General features: G+C 34.6%; 1 protein-coding gene across 1 annotated transcript in view; it reads right to left on the reverse strand.

Moving 5' to 3' along the window:
* ABCA12 (ATP binding cassette subfamily A member 12) overlaps nucleotides 1-22,306 on the reverse strand; it is a 170,027-nt gene that overhangs the window by 80,651 nt on the left and 67,070 nt on the right. The window contains 7 exon segments of the mRNA XM_038585677.1: nucleotides 2,027-2,091; nucleotides 2,094-2,132; nucleotides 3,214-3,332; nucleotides 6,890-6,962; nucleotides 11,606-11,718; nucleotides 17,739-17,917; nucleotides 19,818-20,003. Coding sequence (XP_038441605.1) covers nucleotides 2,027-2,091; nucleotides 2,094-2,132; nucleotides 3,214-3,332; nucleotides 6,890-6,962; nucleotides 11,606-11,718; nucleotides 17,739-17,917; nucleotides 19,818-20,003 — 774 coding nt within the window.

Raw genomic sequence — 22,306 nt, forward strand, 5'->3', positions numbered from 1 at the left:
TTCACAAGTTGAGAACTACAATGAATAATTGTCCAGGTAGTGCAATTACATCACCAGGGCTCTTTACATCACCAGGTCTTTATTTTAACACCCTCATTTGTTCACATATCCGTGAGTTGTCTTAAGCTCCTACTATGTGCTAGATATGGGGCTTTAGGGATACAGAAGGCAAAATGTTATCTGAGTTTATATTCTAGTGTGGGAAACAGACCTCACTCAGACAACAAGTTACGATAATGCTAAGTAACAAGTTCCAAGAGCCAGAAGTCTCATTGGTATCAGACTCCTCTTCTTTATGGCTTCTGTGTTGTATCATCTGACTTCCTATGCCACTCTTGAAATGGTCTCTTCCTTCTTTCTCTGCCATTGACATAATGCAGGGCTCACTTTTGCTTAGTTTACCACAAAAATCACCTACTTGACTTTTCTCCAATCAGTCCTCCATAACTCTCCCAGAGAGATCTCTTTCTAAAATGCAAATTTTACTTTCTTCAAATGCACAACTTTCCAGATCAGATTCAAACTCCTTGACTAAGTAGAAAGAGGACTCTGGGATCTGGGCCCCATCTCTCTGCAGTCCCATTTCCTGCCTCTCCTATAGGGACCTTCTGCTCCAGATGGGCATATGCCCTCCTCAGAAGGGCATCTGTCCTTCGGGATCACACCTCTGTCTTAACAAATGCAGGTCTCCATGTCTGCGATGTAGGACTGTAACCCAATCCTACTCTGTCTGTAAGAGCAAGCATTATCTCCTCCATGAAATTTCTTCTTTCCACCTTCATCCCTCACAATCAGAGTTAAATATTCCACCTCCATACACAGAATCCTGCCCGTCCACATACCACAACACTTATCTCACTGTGTTCTAATTACTGGTCTGCTTTTCCATCTGCTACAGTGGATTGCTATAAGGACTTTGGGGTTAGAGATTATGTCTTTAAACAAATAGATTAGTGTTATGGGACCACAGATGATGGACTGAATGAATGAATGGATAAATATTATGTGCACACAACGCCATTATCCTTGCTGGGAAACAGGGAGAAAGGCAATACTCTAATATTACAGAAGTGACATTTAAGCTTGTCCTTGAAGGATGAGTAGGAATTTTCCAGATGAATGCATAACTTTCTTTTCATTTGCACAAACAAATTAAGATAGTGCTAAGTTAGGTGCATTAGAAATTTTGATTTGTGTAGAAGACCAGGACAAAATGTAGGTAATCTCACTAGCATACCTACTTATAATACACAAGGACATATGTTTTGGATGCCTGCTTAATTGGACCACGTTGACTAGACAGAAAGTCATCTTGCTTGCCCTGAATAAACCAGTTCTAATTTTGCTTTATCCCTGCCTACATAAATTCAATTAAACTGCTGTTCTTACTAGGAAAGCTGCTTTCAAATTTTAATAGGCTTATTTAAGAAATAAAATGAATATCATGATAACCTGTATACTATATGCATGAGCTAAACAAAGAATAAATAAATGTGAATCAATTCAAACTAGAGTTTAAAATTTTTTTCTATTGCTTTCTCTCCTTTTTTAAATATCATATACCTTAAAATTATTTGTTAGTTTCTGCTTCTGATGACAATAAAATAAGGTTAGTCAACTTCTGAGATCTTTGCACACTGTGTGAAGAAGTCTAAACACGAGCTTTTAAAATCAACTTTTAGAGTTTTAAAAACTGAAGACATATTAAATTAGAAATCATATTATGAATACTTTTTTGAAATTATGAAGTTTAATGAGATAACTATATTATTAGCCATTCCTTTATGTATGTGAATGCTGTAATTAGGCTTTTATGGGTCATTTTATATAAAGATATCCACTAATTAAGAACAAAGTGCCATTTTATAGCACAAGAACCCTTTCCCCCCTTTTTCGGGCATTAATCTAGTCAAAATAGGACCAATATTTAGGAAGACACAGATTAAAACTTAAACCAAAATTACATCTTGCCAGAGTATTACAGAAAATGTTAAAGATTTGTTTATTTTTTTCTTTCATGACTTACTTTTGATTTCAGGACTTCAGGAACTGAAGAAAAGTAGTCCTCATAAAAACCATTTTGAAGAAAGATTTTTTAAATGAAATTATGGACTGTAGGAGTCTTAAATTTTCTGTAAAGGAAGAGAGAAGAGTTACCTTATGTGAACCGCAAGGTCATTTAGGAAATCTATTTGAAAGATACCTTTATCCTAATTTATTGCTAAGTTTTTCCTAAAATAATGGCGTAGTTCAATCTAAATATACGACAAGTAAAAATTTAACCTTTCCTTGAACCATGGAGACTACAGAGTTCATTATTTTTAAAATATTCATAGATATTCTGCTTAGAGACAAAAATATTTCTAGTAAAGGTGCTACGCACTTTTGGCTCTTTGTGAACTGAATCTGCTTTTATTTCTGACTTTTGGATATACTGTTAAGTTGAAGCATTAGGGGGAAATTGATTATATAATCACTGTGACACAGATACTAGAAGACCTTGTAGTCTGTAGACACAGATACGCCCTTCCAACCTTGATTAATTCATGCCTAGTAAACAGAGACCACGCTTAAATACTTGTGTGCTATTTGCTTGCCATTAAGTCTCAGGAACTCTTTGGTGTGGGGGAAAAAGTGAATGTAGATCTTTCAAAAAAAGTGAGAAAAATTGATGTTTCTCTTTAAAAAGGAAAAGAAATGTTTGATTAAATGCCATCTTCATGGTTGTCCATGCAGGCAAAAAACTGAAAATAAGGTGTATAAGGGTGGGAAGTAAAAATAGTCTACCACACAAAAATCCTTTGTTTATATAATTTACACCTGCTTCGGGAAGTCTACATTATCATTCTTCATTATTTTTTGATAACTAAAATTATTAAGAGTACAGAAAATGTCATGAAGGGTTATATGAACTACTAATAATTCCAGAAACTTGGCAAGTTTGTCTGGGTGGTCATTATCATATTCTCTGTTACATGGCTATCATATATTAAGGTTTGTCTAGGTGGCTAGAGGGTATTAGCAGCAGGAACAGAAGTAATAATGTAATATGATTAGATATTCCCTTCATACATCAAACTACCAAACTGAAACTTGAGCATATGGTAACTAAGATCTTTTAAAAACCTTTTTATTTTTTAAGCAAATGTCTTAAAAAACTTAGAACAGAATTAGAACCCTAAGCAGCATTTTGACTACTAAGAAGAGTATTACCTTGCGATCCTCTGGCCAAACTGTCTGTGACATTTCTCACACAGGCCAGATAAGGAATATAAGGACTATCTGCTGATATATTTAAGAGAGCATCTTCAAAGTTTTCCAGTATTAGGAGCCTATAGAATTAGAAAAGGATATATAAATTAAGTTGTATAAAACGAGAATAAAGCTATGTTGTTGAGATCACTTAAGTCCCCAGGTATTTGGCATTGGTTGACTTGAGCATTGAAACTTTAAGTAGAACATCTTCCATCTGGACTAAGTGCGTACTGGCTCTGCATCCTCTGAGCGCTTACTTCTCTGTGGGCATTATCTTTATATTTACTTATTATCTTTATATTTAGTTATTTTAATATCCAGTCATATATGATCTTAAGATTATTTCTAGGCACATGAAAGAAAAAAAAATATGGGGCTAGGATTGCCAGATGAAATACAGGACTTCTCAGTTAAATCTGAATTTCAGATAAACAATGCATAATTTTTCTTTTCTTTTTTTTAACAATGAATTTTTTCCAATGTTAGTGCAACCTACGGGTCTTGGATGTTTTTCTTTTCTATTCTTTTTTTCTCTCCTCTAAATCTGGCAAATGCCCTCTGGGTCTTAGTTTCCTCCCTTGTCAAATGAGATGTAGGGGGCTGATGATCTGCTAATCTCATCCACCTATAACAGTCTTCAAATAAATTTAAATTTATTTAATTGTGATTTTAAAAAATAGTGGAATCTAATTGAACAATATAAGTTCTTTTCTTTTCTTTAAGCAACCAATTCAGTTTTTCAAATTAACCACTTTCAGCTCTCCTTTCAACCTGGCTGGCATATGAGAATATAGCCTAGGGTTTCTGCGGCATCAGTATGAGTGAATATGTGTGTGTCCTGAATGCTCTGTCACTTCAACTATGAGGCTGCATCTCTTCATTTGGTGACATCTTCCCTTAGTGTCTATGATTGAATTTTAGGTACAGAAGAGAGAGAATAAATGTCAATAGCTGATTTGGGGACCATATACTTTGAATCAAACAACACAATATACAAATTAACTAGTTCTGTCAGATGTTTAACTAGATTTTGTTCAAATACTAAGGGAAGAGACTCATCCTGGCAATAGCTAGTAAAGATGTAGGAAAATGTTTGCATTAACATTAAAGCACTCATAAGGTATTGAGATGTGGGTTAATACCACTGGATACTTGAAGAACTTTAAAAAGAAAAAAAAATCTACATCAAGACAAGTCTCTAATTTGGTAGTCAGAGCACAGGTAATTGGTTAGATAGCTAACTTTCCTTTAAATAATTGATAGAGGTGCCTGGGTGGCTGTCAGTTAAGCGTCTGCCATCCGCTCATCTTGTGATCTCAGGGTCCTGGGATGGAGCTCTGCATCCGGATCCCTGCTCAGCTGGGAAGCTGCTTCTTCCTCTCCCTCTGTCCCTCCCCCCACTAGTGTGTGTGTGTGTGTGTGGGGGGGGGGCATGCTCTTTCTCTCACCCTGCTCTCTCTCTAGCAAATAAATAAAAATCTTTAAAACTATAAAGATAAATAACTACAATTGATAGCCTCCATATAAAAAATGGTAACCATTTCCATGTGTTGTAGTTATAGCATAGAGCCATTTGCATCCTGGTACAGTGCTCAATAGCAAAATATTGGTCTAACCTTCTACATGAAATTATACAAGGAATTCTCATGGTGAATTTTCAAGCTTAAAATAGAAGAAGTAGAAGAATGTTGCACTAAAAGTGACCTTGAAATATCTAAGCCATTCTTCTTAGTTTCAGGAAAAACATGTGACTGCCAAGATTTTGACGACTGCGTTTAATGTACTCTGAAAATTAAGATTCCACATCTATATGTCACTTCTTTAGTATAAACATCTGATAATTCTTTTAAACCATTTATGTATCTTTGTATATAATCCTACTTTTTTCCAAAAATGTTTGCAATGAAGGATGAGCTTATGCATGCACACACACACACACACACACAGAATAATACAAATAATAACCTTAGGGCAAAAATAATAAAGAGGGAGAAAAGCAATGAGGGAAAAATATTTTTGAGCAGCCTTCTTTAGAAAACTCTGGACTAAAAAAAGCCTTTTATCTTATGCCAAATATTGCCACTCTGTAATTATTTTAAAATGGTAATGGAAAGGAAGTTCAAAGATAAGAAATTCCTTAATTTCATCAATCTTAACAAGAACCATCTTAAAAGTACTGAATTCTTCCTAATACTGTCAGCTAGCTGCAGAATCTGTGGTCTAAAGTGCTAGTATTATCAATGCTATGGATCCTCAAGGCTCTGATAAAGCTACTGGTTTCAACAATAAGCCTGGTCTCAATACAAAGTTGTGTTTTTTTTTTTTTTTAATTTTTTGATGGCTATATTAGGAATGTGTTTAAAAGACCTGACTATTTGGACTATGGCATCCTAGCCGGGGTCCAAGGCCACTTGATTGCTCTGGAAAGAGAATCTGCTTCAGCCATCTTAGAGGTGGGAGCAGACATAGGAGGTGGTTGTTTATGGAAAGAATTTACCTAGAATTTACCCAGAGCTGGAGAACTTCTCATTAAATAATAAAAAGATTATAAACAACTGAATAAATCCTATTTCAGAAAAAAAATAATGGCTAAAAATAAATCCTACTATTTGATTTTATTTGTGCAAATTTCCATTAGCACAGAAATATATCCTTTGGGACGAAAGTCAAAAAATTTCAATAGTATAATTTATCAGGCCAAAACAACGTTTACATAACAGTCCATCTATTCTCTAAATTTGCCTTGAGCTATAGGAATTTACTTCAATCAGCTTCTACAGGCAACTGCATGCATTCCCTACTATGATTATTACAGTTCCTTCAGAGAACTGCTTACATTAATGGTCTTTAGAGGCCAAGACTGCTGTTATCATTTCCATTGCCTATTTCTGGGACAACATATTCACATGCCCCAATAGAGTCCAAAATTAAATTATCTACAAACAGTTTTACCCATGCATATGCTACAGAAGCAAACAGATGTTGTATTACCTTGACTGGTGTAAGGAATATCATGATTTTTAAAAACTAAAATAAGTCATAATGGGATCGCTGGGTGGCTCACGGGTTTACAGCCTGCCTTCAGCCCAGGGCCTGATCCTGGAGACCCAGGATCGAGTCCCACATCGGGCTTCCTGCATGGAGCCTGCTTCTCCCTCTGCCTGTGTCCCTGCCTCTCTCTCTGTATCTCTCATGAATAAATAAAATCTTTAAAAAAATAAAATAATAAAATAAAATAAGTCATAATGTGAAAAATCAGATGCTTATATATCTTTCATAATGAAAGAACTTAAAAAGTTGAAATTGGACCTCCACCTAGATTTTCCTCAGAGACATAAGGTAATCAAACCAGACAGGACACACTGGATCTAGTTATATACAATGACACAACTGAAAAAGAGATGCTCATGTTGCATTCTCCAAAAGTGTCACTGGATAATATGAAAAAATAAGTTTCAACTTTACTACATTTCAGCTATGTCCTTTTCTTAGGTCAGTCAACAGTGGATTTTTCTATTTCAAAGTCTTACAAACTGATACAAGAATTATGTTTACAAATTGTGTCACTTGCTTATTCAGACAAGTTATCTACTAGTTCAGAAATAAACCAACAGACCAACAAAGGAAGACTTACTGTGCAGCCAGGCTGCTTGGGGATAACTGCCCACCTTCCTCATGCCACACATGCGTCACATTATCAGAGCCACCTGCAGAAATGACATTTATATAATTAAGCAGTAAACATATTTGCTTCAAGGATTTATTTTTCATAGCAAAAATGATCACAGGTAAATAAATGGGAAGAAAATGCAGAAAAATCTGCAGAATTCTTCTCCAAAAGATTTTACAAAAGATAGCTATGCTCTTTTTGTTTTCGAAACAGTGAGGATATTTATAAATAATAGATGCCTGCTAATCAGAATAACCCCAATGGTCAAGCACATGCGTTTCTGTAAGAAATTCTTTCTCTGTCAAAACGTTATTTTCTCCTAAGACCTGTATGCATAGATGACTCTTGAATACTATAATGCAGACTGCCTACCACGTGATTTGTTAACCAAATGAGGCCCAGTTTCAGTCTTACAGGTCACTGGATTTTTTTGCCTTCAGTTGTCAAGAATGTAGCCTTAGGAAACATCTGCTATCACTAATCTATATTTTCCATCTTTCAAAAAGCAGCCACTGATTTCAACTGAATGCAGCTGTGAATGCAAATTGGCTCATATTAACAGAACTGTTCTGAGTGGTCTCAAATAATATGAAGGTTCAAAGTGTGGAAAGCTTCGCTAACTAATGGAAACCATATGGGAAGGTCTAATTCAACACTGTGAATTGCCCCTAGAAGTTAAATAGGTTGCTGATTCAGCTTGCCACATAACATTGTATCATAAAAAAATAAGTGTGCAACAGTATTCACATGAAAAATTGAACATGAGAGTACTTTTAATGGCTACTGCATAAATAAAAATCATAAATCCGAAGCTTTCATTCAGCCCCTTTAGGGAAATGGAATCAATTCTTGCAGTCTTCTCTTGAGACACTACTTATTCCTTATAATCCAATATCTTTCAGTGCTGATATTTTTAACACTGGTCTAATCTCTTTCAGAAGGATATTTTATTACTGGCATTAATTGTTCTCTCATCGTCCCTAGTTAGTGTGTCTTAAAGGCTTTTATAAAGGTCCTATTGCAAAACTATGCAATCATCCATACTTTTCTGGTGCTGATCAATGAGTTTATTTAAATTAGGATGTGTGTAAAAGAGACTATCACTAAATGAAAGACCTCCTTGTCCACCTCTGTATCAGTGGTGGATGAGTAATATTTGTGCCATTGCTTGGACTTGGCACAGGGGCTTTTTCAGTCTTCCTGTGCAGCAGAGTAGAGGTTTCCTGTGTTCCGCTCAAGGTGTAGCTGAATGTTATTGCTCTAGCGATAGGAATGCATCAGTGAGGTAAAGAACTAAGAATGAAGATACCCAGAATAAATAAGCTTAATTAATAATGGTGATATCTATTATTTGTTGGCATGCATATATAGAAGAATCAAGGATAGAGCTCTGTTGGGACTTATACATTTGCAAAGTAAAAGTATATAAACCATTTTTCCAAGATTGAATCTTGCTCACTTTAAATTCTTATGTAATGCTGAGCAAGTTTATTGGCATTTGTATACCAAATGGTTACAGAATTCTCTTCCTCATTAAACTATTTGGACGAGTAACTAATAGAAATTAGCTTTGTACATATCAATGATAGACTTGACCCTGACATTGAGTAGGGACTCTTCCCTCTGGCCACAATTCCCTCTAGACTATAAAATATCTTGGAAGAAATAATGTACTAAATAGGCTTTAATGAAATACAAACTTTTACAGAGCTTTGAAAAAGTAAGACTTTACTTGTTTTTTACTTGTAGGGCTAGGCATATTTTAAAAACGTACCCATAGATGTAGAAAGAAATCTAGTGCACAAATAATCTCTTTTCATCAGTAAGGATGGCTTTCCATTTAAAGAAGTAGTTTCATATAATTTACTACTTTGCAAAAGAGCAAACTTTAATGAGTCACAAAGATATCCCTGTTCTCAAAACTCAGTGTTTATAAATGGAAATGCTAAAGCATATTAACTGTGAGGCAGGGATCTTCACTAGGGCAGAGCTGAGAATTAGATCCCTAAGACAGGAAATGAGGAGACAATCTTCTTCCTGTATATTAGAATCTCCATATTGTCATGGCTCTGTAGTCTCCTAAAGAAACCTTACAGTGTGTTGAAGAACAGATGGACATGGGATGGGAAAGGTTTGTAGGAATCAGAGTGCAGAGAGGAATGGGGGGGATGGTTGTTGAAAAACTTATGTGGGAAGGAATCTGTCATGATAAGTCAAACTCTACAATGGCTAGAAGTGGGAGCCATTTTGAGGTCTGATGATGGCAGGTACTTGCATGACCACATGAAATATCTTGGAATCAAGTGCGTATATATCCCAGAAAGTAAATGTGAGTAAGGCCATTTGGCAAAGAGTTAAAGCAATTGGCTTTGTGGACAGACAGATCGAGGTTATCTAATCTCATTTTGGTCACTTGCAGGGTAGGTAACATAGGCAAATTGCCCAGCCTCCTTATGCCTCAGTTTCTTTGTCTGTAAAATAGAAGAATAATTCTATCTTATAGACTTATTTTCATGAAGAAAGTGATTTACGATAGTAAAGCACTTAGCATTGATACAAAAAGTACTAACTCTTATCTTTCTTCTTTGAAAGAGTGGTACAAAACATTCAAAGCTATCTGAACCGTGTCATCCATTAGAGAGAGCCCAAGCAACTTTGCTGTGAGACAATACCCAACTCCAGCTTAACTGAGTACAAAGCCAAAGGAGAAGTGTGCCGGTTTCACAAATACTCCTAAAAGCCATGAAGACTAAGCACCAGGTGGCCTAGGCAACATAGAGGTGTCTGTACTTGGGGCTAGAGGCCCTTGCACTGTTGAACTAGGGCCACCGGTTCAGCCTTCAATGACAAGTTTTAGTTCTCTGGAGAATTCCCAGGAATAACTAGAAGAATTTTTCAAAGACCACAAAATTTCCACTCAAGCAGGTAGGGATATGGGGCTAATGTTTTCCAAGAATTGACTTTAAAGACTTTAATTGACTTTTATTAATCTTCAGACCAAAGAAGTTGCAAGTGCAGGAAATTAAAAACACAAACAAATGTAAGCAGCTCTAATTTTATAATAACAACATATTTCTTTGATTGTATTTCCTGGTCAACCTGACCACCCAAAACATGTTTTAATAGATGTAAAATCATTAACATGTTGATAGACCTGAGATAGGACCATTCTTAAATATTGAAAACTGAGCTGTACTGTTCACCAGGAAAAGTGTTTTGATGCTTCAGTTAATTAGAAGTGGTGCTTACTTCTTTGGCTTCTAAGTAGACCACTGATGAGCTTTTTTGTCCTTTGTAAGATTTTTTTTTTAACTTTATCCCTTAACTTATATAATTACAAGGTGTGAGTCTGAAGATGAAAAGAAAAAGAATGGTAAGAAGAAACTCAAAGTTCTCAAGTCTTCAAAATGCAAATAAAAAAATACAGAGGAAATAATTAGTGTTTGTTAGTGTACAGTCTGGTTTTCTGGCCAGGACTTTTTTTTTTTTTTTTTAAAGAGCAAGCATTTTTTCCCAATGTTTGTCAAGACCATTAAATTTAACAACAATCAATCTTGCAAACTAGTCATTAATTCTGTAATTATATATACAAAAAAATGCTCTAGCCTCACAGAAATTGGTTTCCAATGGTATGTTAGATCGTCCAAGGAGAATTCTGCAAAGCCTATCCAAACTTGCTATCCATAGGAAAACTAACAGTTTAATGAGCAATAGTATAATGAACAATCAGCTTGTGACCTGATGCTCTCAGGATACTTAATTTGTAATCCAAAGGTAAAATCTACATATTTGAAAACTAACAAACTCAGCCAACCAAGTACCAAACATTTTACTTGGTACTTGAGAATAGAGATTGATTCCTTACAACCCTAAATCTTTGTTTGTATGTGCCTGTGTGTATGTATCTGTTTATTTCCATGCATGTGGTATATAATGCTATTTTACATATGCAAAGATGACATTATATGACTCACTAGAAACATGTCTTGTCTTACTGGGAATGACAGTCTATTACACTGATGTTCATCATATATTTTCAAGATGGCTGGTTAAGGGATATATATATATATATATATATATATATATATATAATTTATTTATTCATGAGAGACAGACAGAGAGAGAGAGAGACAGAGAGACAGAGAGGCAGAGACACAGGCAGAGGGAGAAGCAGGCTCCATGCGGGGAGCCCGATGTGGGACTGGATCCTGGGACTCTAGGATCATGCCCTGGGCCGAAGGCAGGCGCTAAACCGCCGAGCCACCCGGATGTCCTGATATATATTTTTACCAATGAAAGATTCATCTCGAATAAAAAGCCAAAATTTGGAAATGAGGGTAAAAATACCACAATTCAGTGTAGGCTTTGATTTGAAAAAGTGGTAGAAATCTATTTGTTGAGGCTTGGTCCTGATATTTATTTTCTCTATCAAGTATAAACATAGCTTTACAAACTAAGAGATAATTTTCACCTAAATATAAAAATTCTCAAAAGTCACAGCCTCTTTTTTGGCCATTTCTCCCTTTCTTTGATTAGCTAGAGATCCAGATTTCATTGAGGCATATTTGGCTACCTAAGAATAATATCATCTATAAATGATTACTTCGGTTGCACTCTGTTTTATATTTCCAACAGGCTTCACGTCACATAACAGAATAGAGTAAGCTGGAACTATAATACCTCGAGCTGGGGAGTCCAGAGTGTACAGCAGATGTTTAACAGATTTATGGAGTGTTTTGAAACCTTCGTTAGTTGTGACATGTGGATAAACCTTCTGCACGACCAGCAGCGCACTAGAGAGTCAAAAAACAATTAAACCAGATCACATTTCAGGGTTTGCAGACAGAAACAAAAGGTTAATTCAAGGAGAAAATGGCTACAGTATAGAAAATTATTTTTATAGCATAAGAGACAAGATGCTGCTTTTGTCGTTTAATTACTTGTCTGTTCATGCACAAAATCCCCCCAAAATGTTCTTGAACCAGACAGAGCACATTACGTTTCCCGGATTCTAAAGACTGGGGAATTCAACAGCCTAAAAGTGAGGGAGTAAAGTTCACATCAAGTGTTTCTGTTAAGACTTACAAATAAGTGGTTAGGAAAAGCAAGGTCCAATGAAAGGATGCCTTTTTTCTCTTTTTAAAGGAAAAATTAAATATTTTTAATATTTAATTAAAATATTTTCATTAAAATATTTTAATATATTTTTCTATATATATATAGAATATATATATTCTTCTAATATTTTTTAATATTTTTAATTCCCCACTTCAGGAATAATAATTACTTAAGCATTTGATAAAATTTATCTTTTGCTAAACAAATGGTAATATTTTTGAAAAAGAAATGGAGCTTGCCCTAATTAAAGACTGCATTCTATCCTCTAAGTGTCCCGTAGGCACTGCTCCAAGGGTAGCTCAAAATTAATATCCAGACTAACTGGCACTATCTTCCTAGAATTTTTATGTTACAAATGAGATGGGCAGTCTGCACTGGGGAAGGCCAATCAGCAAATTCACTTACATTTGAGTTCATTCCATACGTTCAAAAAAGCAATTTGTTTCTTAAGAAATGTCCTTTTAATCCCCTTATTGTCATTAGTACATTAAAAAAAGTTGTCATTGTATGTCTGAATTTCCCAAATACTCTGATTTATATCAATAATCAAGGACAGTGTTTTAATTTACATGAGTAGTAACTAGAACAATAGGCTTTGTTAACACTCTGCCATTGTAGGGCTAAATGTACAAATTAGCTAATAGTTTTTCCCTATGTACCTTAGTCAACTAAAGGCTCACTCCAGCAATAGATTTAGTATGTGCACATACTTTCATCGTTTTCTACAGTATTTTTGAAATTTTTAATATTTAGATGAAGGTCATTTTAGTTTCAGCTCCTTAGCTATGAATAAAAGCTGTATTTGGAAAAGTAAATTTTGAGCATCTTCTAGATTCTAGTATAGTATGAGGTACACATATAGATATGTGCATATGTGTAGATACACACATATATATAATTTTATTTAGTACTCCAATAATTCTGTAAAGTCCACTTTATTTGCCCTGTTTTACACAATGGGAAAATTAGAGCTTGAAAAGTTACATAACGTAAACAAGGTTGCCCAGTATGTATACATGCAGCTGATATTGTCTAATTTCAAAGTTTACAGTCTTTCCATTCTAAATCTTGCCTCTGACACTGAAATTTTGACCCAACATTGCTGGGCAAGAGGAAGGCAGAGATTTCCTGCACAGAGCCCATGGGCATTGGTAACTTGTTATTGTGCTTGGCCATAGATGCTTAGCTGTATTTTTTCATCTCTGCTCTCTCTATGTAACAGTGGATACCTCAGGCATTTTTATATTTGCCCAAAGAATCTTCCAGTTCTCAGACTTTGGGTTCTTTCTGAATCCTGGTGACCGCAGAGACAAGTTAGATGGTCTCAGTTTACAGATTTCTGCCAGCCTTCTCCCAGCTTGGCCCTCTCTGCCTGACTCACCTACTCTGTTGTCAAACAGTAACACCTTCAGAGACTGAACCATTGGCAATCTCATTAAAGCTGTCAACATTATTGTTATTAACATCGTTAATAAACTATCAGAAGACTTAATTTATCTTTTCCTTCCAAAACGTTTAACTTAAAAATAATGACACCTGGCCTTCATCCTCTCTGAAATCCTTTGAACCATTCATTGATCAAATATTTTTATTCTACTTCACAGACTTTTTCCCCCTGCTCTTTATCACATAAAAACAGAAGTTACCCCCCAAAAGTCATAAGTAAAGATAATTTTACAAGAGTTTTCATGATTTGTATTTCAGCACAGCTCTCTCATAAATGGTGACAATCACATACATTTTTTCCATATAGACTTCTTGATTTTTGGGGGGTTGCTCATTTTTGCTAATTTCTGCCATAACATTAACATTATATAATTTAGTTTTGGTGATGGGTTAATAATGATGTATACCTCAAAAAATAAAAAAGTTTTTGAAGGAAATGACTAAAGTTTTTGTGGGGTTCATTTATCTCTATTACTTGACCAACAAGAGTAAGATAAACCAATGAAACTAATTTCATATACAGTCAATTATGTGAGGAAAGTATGGCTCTTACCTACACTGTCAGTTTAATAACAGTAATAAAGAAGATTTATCTTTAAAAAATGGTTTCAAAGCATTCTCCAATAGAAATATAATGCAAGTCACATATTTAAATTGTATAGTAGTCACATTAAAAAGTTAAACAGAAGAAATTAATTTTAATAAAATATTCTATTGAATCCAATATATCTAAAATGTTATTACTTCAATAGCTAATCGATATAAAAATTATTAATGAAATATTTTAAATCTCTTACTATTCTAAGTTTTCAAAACTCACAATGAATTTTATATTTTTGGAGCATCTCAACTCATATGCTAAATTTTTATTGAATATTTAAATATTCAGGGGGGTTCAGGGTGACTCAGTTAAATGTCTGCCCCTTGATTTTGGCTCAGGTCATGATCTCAGGGTCCTGGGATTAAGCACCATGTCAGTCTCCATGCTCAATGGGAAGTCTGCTTGGGAAGTCTTCCCCCCTCCCTTTGCCCCTTTCTCACTCATGCGCACAGTCTCTCTCTCTCTCTCTCTCTCTCTCTCAAAAAAAAAAAAAATAAATAAAACAAAATAAAATAAAATAAAATAAAATAAAATAAATAAATAAGAGAGCGAGAGAGAGGAAGAAAGAAATCTTTAAAAAAATATTTAATCTGTATTTAGATTTCATTACAATGACAGATGAAAAAGCAAGTTCATATACCAACATTGTTCCGAACATACTCAAAATATCAGTGTTTACCATTTAAATACAGTTAAAAATTCAGAGTTTTAGCTAAAATCCACATGTGGTTATCATATTAGGTAGCCTGGGGCTATCATACTAGAAAAGAACAAGTGTATAAATTAGTAATAAAAAGCTAAATTAAATATTGACCACTTAAAAAAAGAGTTGTTTAAAGTCAAATGTCATTTGCTTTTTTTTTTTTTTTTTTTTTTTTTTTAAGGGAGGGAAGGGTGGAGGGAGAGAGAGAATCCCAAGCAGGCTCCAGTGTGTGGCCTGATATGGGGCTCAAGGTCATAATCCTAAGATCATGACTTGAGCCAAAATCAAGAGATGGATGCATAACTGACTGAGTCATTTACTTTCAAATAATTTGAAGCTATTTCTTTTAGCTATTTCTGTCTTCTTTTTCATTATTATGTAGACTGGTTTACAACATTTGTAATTATTAACAGAAAGTATGCTCTATTGCATAAATCTATAATACACACAATTTTATTTAAAATTTTAAGACAGTTAAAATAGCCACAGTGCATGCCCATAATTTACTTCACTAAAATAATGCCTAAAGTATTTTATTTACTTATTTATTTTTAAATCTAAAGTATTTTTTGGATCTCCTATCTTCTATGGAATATTATTTGGTGGGATTTTTGTTTTTTATTTGTTTCTTAGCCAAATTTCATTGAGGTATAATTCACATGCAATAATATGCACTTATTTTAGGTGATAATTCAGTGAGTTTTAACAAATATGTATACTGATACAGCCATTACGCTAATAAGATATAAAAGCATGTCAATAATCCCCAGAAAGTTTTCTCATGTTCCCCCAAGAGATGTCCTAGGACCCACTCATCTAATTTCTAATGCAATAAACTTATTTTAGCAATTTAGAACATCATATAAATGGAATAATATAATACCTATACACCCAGTAGGTGTTCTTTTTTTGGGGGGGGGGGCTGGATTCTTTTGCCTGCATAATATTCATATTTATTTACATTATTGTGTGATTCAGTAATCTGTTTTTCTTGTTGAGTAGAATTATAAATGAACTATAATTCTTTTATAATTCTATTTATGGATATTTGGCTTTTTCCTCCAATTTTTAGCTATTATGAATAAATCTGCTATAAACATAGCATATAAGTCTTCATGTGGGCATATGCTTTTTATTTTATTGGGTAAATATCCAAGAATAGAAGGCCACATCATATGGGCCTACTGTTAACTTCATTAGAAGCTATCACACTGCATTCCAAAGAGTTCTATTTGTTTTACCTTTTTGCCAACAATTGGGCTTGTCCATCTTTTAAAATTTTATACATTCTAGTGTGAGTGTGTAGTGATGTCTTAATGTGGTCTGATTGTTACTTTGACTCTTTTTATTGCTACACTATGTAATTCAAATGATTCTCTTTCTCTTTTAATTGATTTATCCATTTGCTTGTTAAAACAGAATACAAATAAGAGCAAGGGGATGAAGTGTCAAAATTCTGGGTGAGTGAAAATTACACCAACTGCTAAAATGAGGACAAGTCTAGAGAACCAAACTTCTTAAGATCTTGCTCCTTCTGTAATTTAGTTATGATGTGCTACTGTGGAAGGAGCATAGGACTTGGCTTTGGATTCCTCAGCCCTGAGTCCTATCTTTGCCACTTACTAGTTCTAGAACTTTGGCTAGGTCATTTGAAAAGCTTTATTTCCTCTTCTACAAAATGGAGATATCAGTTGTCTCAATCTTATAGCATTGTTGTGGAATCAAAAGAGATTAATGCACCAAAATAAGGTCTTATTATAAGGTCTTTGGAAGCTCCTGGAGGCTTTCCAAAGAAGATGAGAACACTCTCTTCTGGTACTTCAGACATTAGAGATGGAATACGTTGTGTTCTTAGTGGCATATTAGAGAGGCAGCCTGGATTCTGGAGTTAGAAAACTCAGGATTAAATCTTCCTTGCTGTATAATCATCAAATATTTCATTTTCTTGACCCTTTGTCACATCATTTACAAAATAAATACTAGTTTAGTTGTAGTGTTTAATGTGGTATATATAAAGGACTCAGTAAAGTGTCTGGTATAAAACAGACACACAATAACTGATAGTTGTTGATGTAGTGTTGTTGTTGTCTTCAATGTGCATTTCTAAATCAGCTACACAGGAGTCAAAGTCAAACTAAGTACGATCCCATTAAATTCGAAATGCTAGTCTGAACTCTTTTATAAGGAAAGTAGCCTTAAAGGGGTTTCTTCTGCAAAAATAACTTCAGATCTTTGTGCCAAACAAAGCCAAACTAGTACGCAAGTTTTGAAATCGTTTATTTATAGGTTGGCTGCACGTGTTGGAAGCCAACCCCACTGAGGTGGCTCAATTCAAAACTCCAACCAACAGGTTATTTTACATTGGATGGTATCAACTAAAACCCAGCAGGACAGTTTATTCTTGGGCAGTTTAAATGCTAAATGCACAGAGTTCTGTTTGTCCCTGAATGAGCCTGAGCCAATGTTCTAATTGACTATTGGTCCTTTTATACACCTCTTTCTCAAAAGGTCTGCAATAACAACTGATAATAGATCCTTCTGGGGGTCTTGGGGGGGGGCCTGTGGTTGAGCATCTGCCTTTGGCTCAGGTCATGATCCTGGGGTCCTGAGATCGAGTCCCATATCAGGCTCCCCACAGGGAGCCTGCTTCTCCCTCTGTCTATGTCTCTGCCTCTGTGTCTCTCAAGAATAAATAAATAAAAAGATCTTTAAAAAAAAAGATCCCTCCCTCACTTCCTCACATACTCTTGGATAGCCCTGATGACTCTAGTGTGTGTTTTGCCTTTGCTTAACCAATGCCCTCATCTTCATTGCTAAATTTGCAATAAAGCATGAAGGATTATTTGCCCCATGTTTAAATTACTTACCTAGCAGTGATCCTCACAGGTAACATTAAAAAAAAAAAACAAACTTCTTTGTTCCATTTGATTCTTGTATTTTCTTACCTATTTGCATTTCGAAGAACATCAAGTAGATTGTTTAGTGTTGTGTCATTCTGGAACACATTTGGAAAACTAGAAAGAAGCTGCCACACAGCGGTCTGCTCTTGGACTTGTGAGAAGAAGGACAGCACTTTGACCATTTCCTGGAATACTGTCTTCTGGTTGCTGGGATCACTTGATATCTTATAAAATAACAAACAGGGCAAAATGAGAGTTCAGCATTGTATCATATGACTTACTGTTTTCAAAAGCATTAAAAATTTAGATTTTCACATAATTCTTTCTGATTTCCATATACTTTGAAGTCATTCTTTGCTTGGAAAAATTACAATTTTTAATGTCCTTAAACATAATTGGATTTTTTTCTATACCTCCAGAAATTGGCATATTTCAAATTTGGTTATACTTTTAGCTGTATTTATAAGAAAGATTTTAAATTGCATTTTTGGAAATTAAAATTAATTTCTTAAAATGAAATTAGAGTCTGAGAAATGTTTTTGCTTTTCCCTAGGATCTGGTTTAGGAGTTACAGACATATCTTCTCTGTGTCTATTAGCAGACTTTATCTTAATTATTATTTGGGTTCAGAACCCTTACAACTATATATATTTGCTACCATAATTACACATACACACTTAGTGGAATAAAATATTTCCAAAGTTCTGTTGTCATACAGAAACTTTAGTTATAATAAATGATTTATACTGAGTGAATCTATTTAATAATCACATTTTTATAATATAAGCAAACAAATAACAAAAACTGTGACTTTTGCTCTTGCTCTGGATCATAGGACCCAATGAGTACTTTCAAAGTAAAGTATGTCTTCATTATATTCCCACCCGAAGTAATTTTCTTAATAAACTCATTCATACTGGTAAAGTCAGGCTTTGTGTTCAGTTGTAATTCAAGTTCTTTCATGCTGAGAATGTGATTTTGAACAATGTATTCTTAACCACACATTCTACCCTACATGACTGCTGAATTTGTTTAGAAAGCATTTTAAGTGCTCTATGTTGAATTGGGGTTATTATAACAGTGTCTCTAATCTGGTTCATTTAGAAAACTCAGATTACTAAAGGTAATTCAAGCATTCTGTACTTAACAAAAACTACAATAAAATTCAGAGAATCAAGAGGAAAGTATCAAAAGTGGATATGTTTCATTTATTCCTGTTTATAAAATTTCAAGAAAATTCTGAGTATTTTTGTGATCTTCATTGTATATGGGGTTTCATTAAATGTAGAGTATGGGTACCTTCTTTGCACATCATAATTTAAGAATAGCATATAAAAGTGGTCATTACCACTTTACAATATAAAGTCCTTGACCCCAATATACAATGTTTTGAAGAGAGGGACATATCGTCTCATCAAAAATCAGATTTTTTAAGTAAGTATGATGTTAGTGAGAAAAATTAAAAAGATAACCCATTATTCTAATTTTTTTAAAGATTTTATTTATTTATTCATAGAAACACAGAGAGAGAATGAGAGGCAGAGACACAGGCAGAGGGAGAAGCAGGCTCCATGCAGAGAGCCTGACGTGGGACTCGATCCAGGATCTCACCCTGGGCTGCAGGCGGCGCTAAACCGCTGCGCCACCCGGGGCTGAGAGTTATATGGCTCCAATAGTTTAATTACTACACTTATATTACAGCCTGAGTAATCTTCCTTAAATAGCTCAGACAAAACAATCTTCATTCACCATAGAGCAAAACCATCTACAAAGATATGTCTATAATAACCATAGTGCAATATTTTCAGTCCAACATTATAATAATTTCAATCTTGCTTATTTATTTATTTATTTATTTATTTATTTATTTATTTATTTATTTATTTATAAATCTTACATCTTTAAATGCAAAGCAGATATGACTTAGATATTGTGTGTCAACCTCTGTGTGAGGAATCCATGCCAAGCATGAGCACATATTCCAGTCAGCATTTCCCAGGCCATGTGGGTTATAGACTTACTCTCTGACTCAAGTGGAATCACCTTGTGGATACAAGAATGGAAACAATACATTTCCTTTCATTGTTTAAGATGTCCTGATAAAATTAAAATATTTACACTCACCTGAGAGAATTGGTTGGTTAGTTCATGGAGAGAAGACTCTAAAAAAGTCATATTGGATAGGCAAAATTTGTTAAAAACGTTTTTCCCTAGAGTGGTCCAAGAGAAGGTGTAACGAGTGATATAGTCTGGATAGCTCTCACACAGTTTTCTTCGTATGTCTTCTGAAGTTGAATTTTGCTCTAACAGCTAAAAATACGTGTGAGAAGAGTGAAATAATATGTTAATAAATATAGATATAAAGTTGTCTAGTCTTCAAGGAAACTGACTTACCTTTAGAATAGCTATTTTAAGGCCCCTACATTACAGCTAGTTTTAAAATAACACTAAAATACATTTGGTTTATTTGTGAAAAGTTACAAGAGAATGTGTGAATGTGGTAATTCTTGTCATTGTTGTTTTAAATGATTCATATATGATTTGTTTAATTGATTTCCTGTCTCTGACCAGAGAAGCTAAATGCATCAGATCTTTTCTGACAAAAATCTTCAGACTTAAAAATCTGAGTTTTTTCCTAGGCATTTAAGCAGCAAACTCGATTGTCCTAACTCTTTGTGACACTTCAAGGGAAACTGGCTGCGATCTTTGGAAGACTTCCAGAGAGGAGGAGCTTTGGCTTCCAAAACCCACAGTAGTTTTTTTTTTAGAGAGTGGACCAACATGGATTATGTTTCATCTGTAAAGCAAATACTTCATTTAGGAATTATACTTATGAAGAGAAAAGGAAAATATATATGAAAACACATAAAAGTATATAATTTACAACAGCAATGATTGGAAAGTGTTTCTGTAATGGAATCGTAAGTCTTTCACATATTTCACAGTACAGACCAGTCATAGACTAATTTCAGGTATAATAGTGATCACATTCATTATTTTAAGTTGTTTAGGTATTTACAGAGCCAATTATATTTAGTTATAATGTTGAATGGGTCCTTTCTAACAATTAATTCTTAGAACCCCATGAGTGAGGGCCAATTAACTTTATCTTCCCCTTTAAGATTATGTCACAAAAGCTACACTCTGCCTTCCAGCGACGCAGCTTCTAAGTGAATGGAATAAGACAGGATCCACTAATTCTAGGATATACTATAAGTGCCAAGTCTTCTAGTCATTCATCCATATCTCTTTCTTAACATTACACATAAACTCACTCCAAAATGATTTCTCTACTCATTTTTGCAAAGGTTGCAAAAAAGCAGCAAAGAGAAAGAAAGGAATCAGAGAGATTGAGAGAGATTGCTGACACAGGCATCAATATGTCATCCTAATTTTTACATCCCTTCTCTGCTGCAACTACTCTAAAAATATGTATCTATACATAGAAAATTCATTTTTGACTTATCTCCACTGGATATATGACTCTGTGCTGCCTCACAAGATTCTGAAATTTCATTCCATGTGAGAAAGAGAATGTGGGAGTTTCAATACAATGAAGTGTATCTTTGAGAATAGTGTTGTTATCCTAGATATTAAAGAATTTAACTGATCCAGTGAAGACTGTTTGCTTCTAAAAACTAATATGGAAGAAATGGAATGGAATAAAATAACTTTCTCCCCATTTACATTGCTGGCCTGATTTAGGGAGCCTTTAAATTGGAATTAACTGAGCATACTGGGGGCTTCTTATGCCAAATAGGGAGCTTTAGGTATCTCAAATATTATTCTCGTTGGAACTGGACTTTCAATGTCTAGACTAAACTGAACAGGAAAGTCTTATATTTCAGCCCACACTGACAGAACTGCCTTGATGCTTAAAAATGGCTTTGCTGGAATCCCTATTTGCATTGTCCTTTGGCTTATTTACATAAACCAGTTTATGAAGATGCCTCACACAGAATGTTAATTCAAAGGTAACTAACAGCGACATATTAAGTAGCAGAGGTTATGATCACTGAAGAATGAATAAAAGTCGAAGCTATGTCCTATATCCTATGTTCCATCCAGATGGAAGAAATGTCTACTACACAAAACATGGATTGCATATGTGTGCATGTGTGTATGACTGAGAGAGATAGTGAGCAAGAGAGACAGAGAGAAGTCCATTAGCAACTATTGAAAAAAATGATCTCTTTAATTTCTGAAGAGCACATAGAGCAGGGGCCAGCCAAATAAAAGTAGGAGTCTGGCTGGATGAAACACAGTAAGGAAAAGTCAGGATTGTGGTCAACAGAAGAGTACCCGTTCTGCCTAAAGGCATTCAAATTCAATTACCTAAGATCCCTACACACACACACACACACACACACACACATTTAGCTCACAGGCTGCCAGTTTATGCCTCTGATAGAAATTATTTTTTTGCCAGTTGGAATCTTAAAATAAGAAGGATCCATTGGCAAGCTCTCCAAACTATGCTAAAGAAAAGAATTTTACTACTTTAGGGAGGTATTTTCCATAGCTCCAAATTTTCCAAAGGCATTATCAGTATGGATGAGGCAGCAAATTTCATATTAGAGCTTCATTTGCTGTCATGTACCTTTTTTCCCTTC

The sequence above is a fragment of the Canis lupus genome, chromosome 37 (assembly GCF_011100685.1).
Source record: "Canis lupus familiaris isolate Mischka breed German Shepherd chromosome 37, alternate assembly UU_Cfam_GSD_1.0, whole genome shotgun sequence".
Classification (NCBI taxonomy): Eukaryota; Metazoa; Chordata; class Mammalia; order Carnivora; family Canidae; genus Canis; species Canis lupus.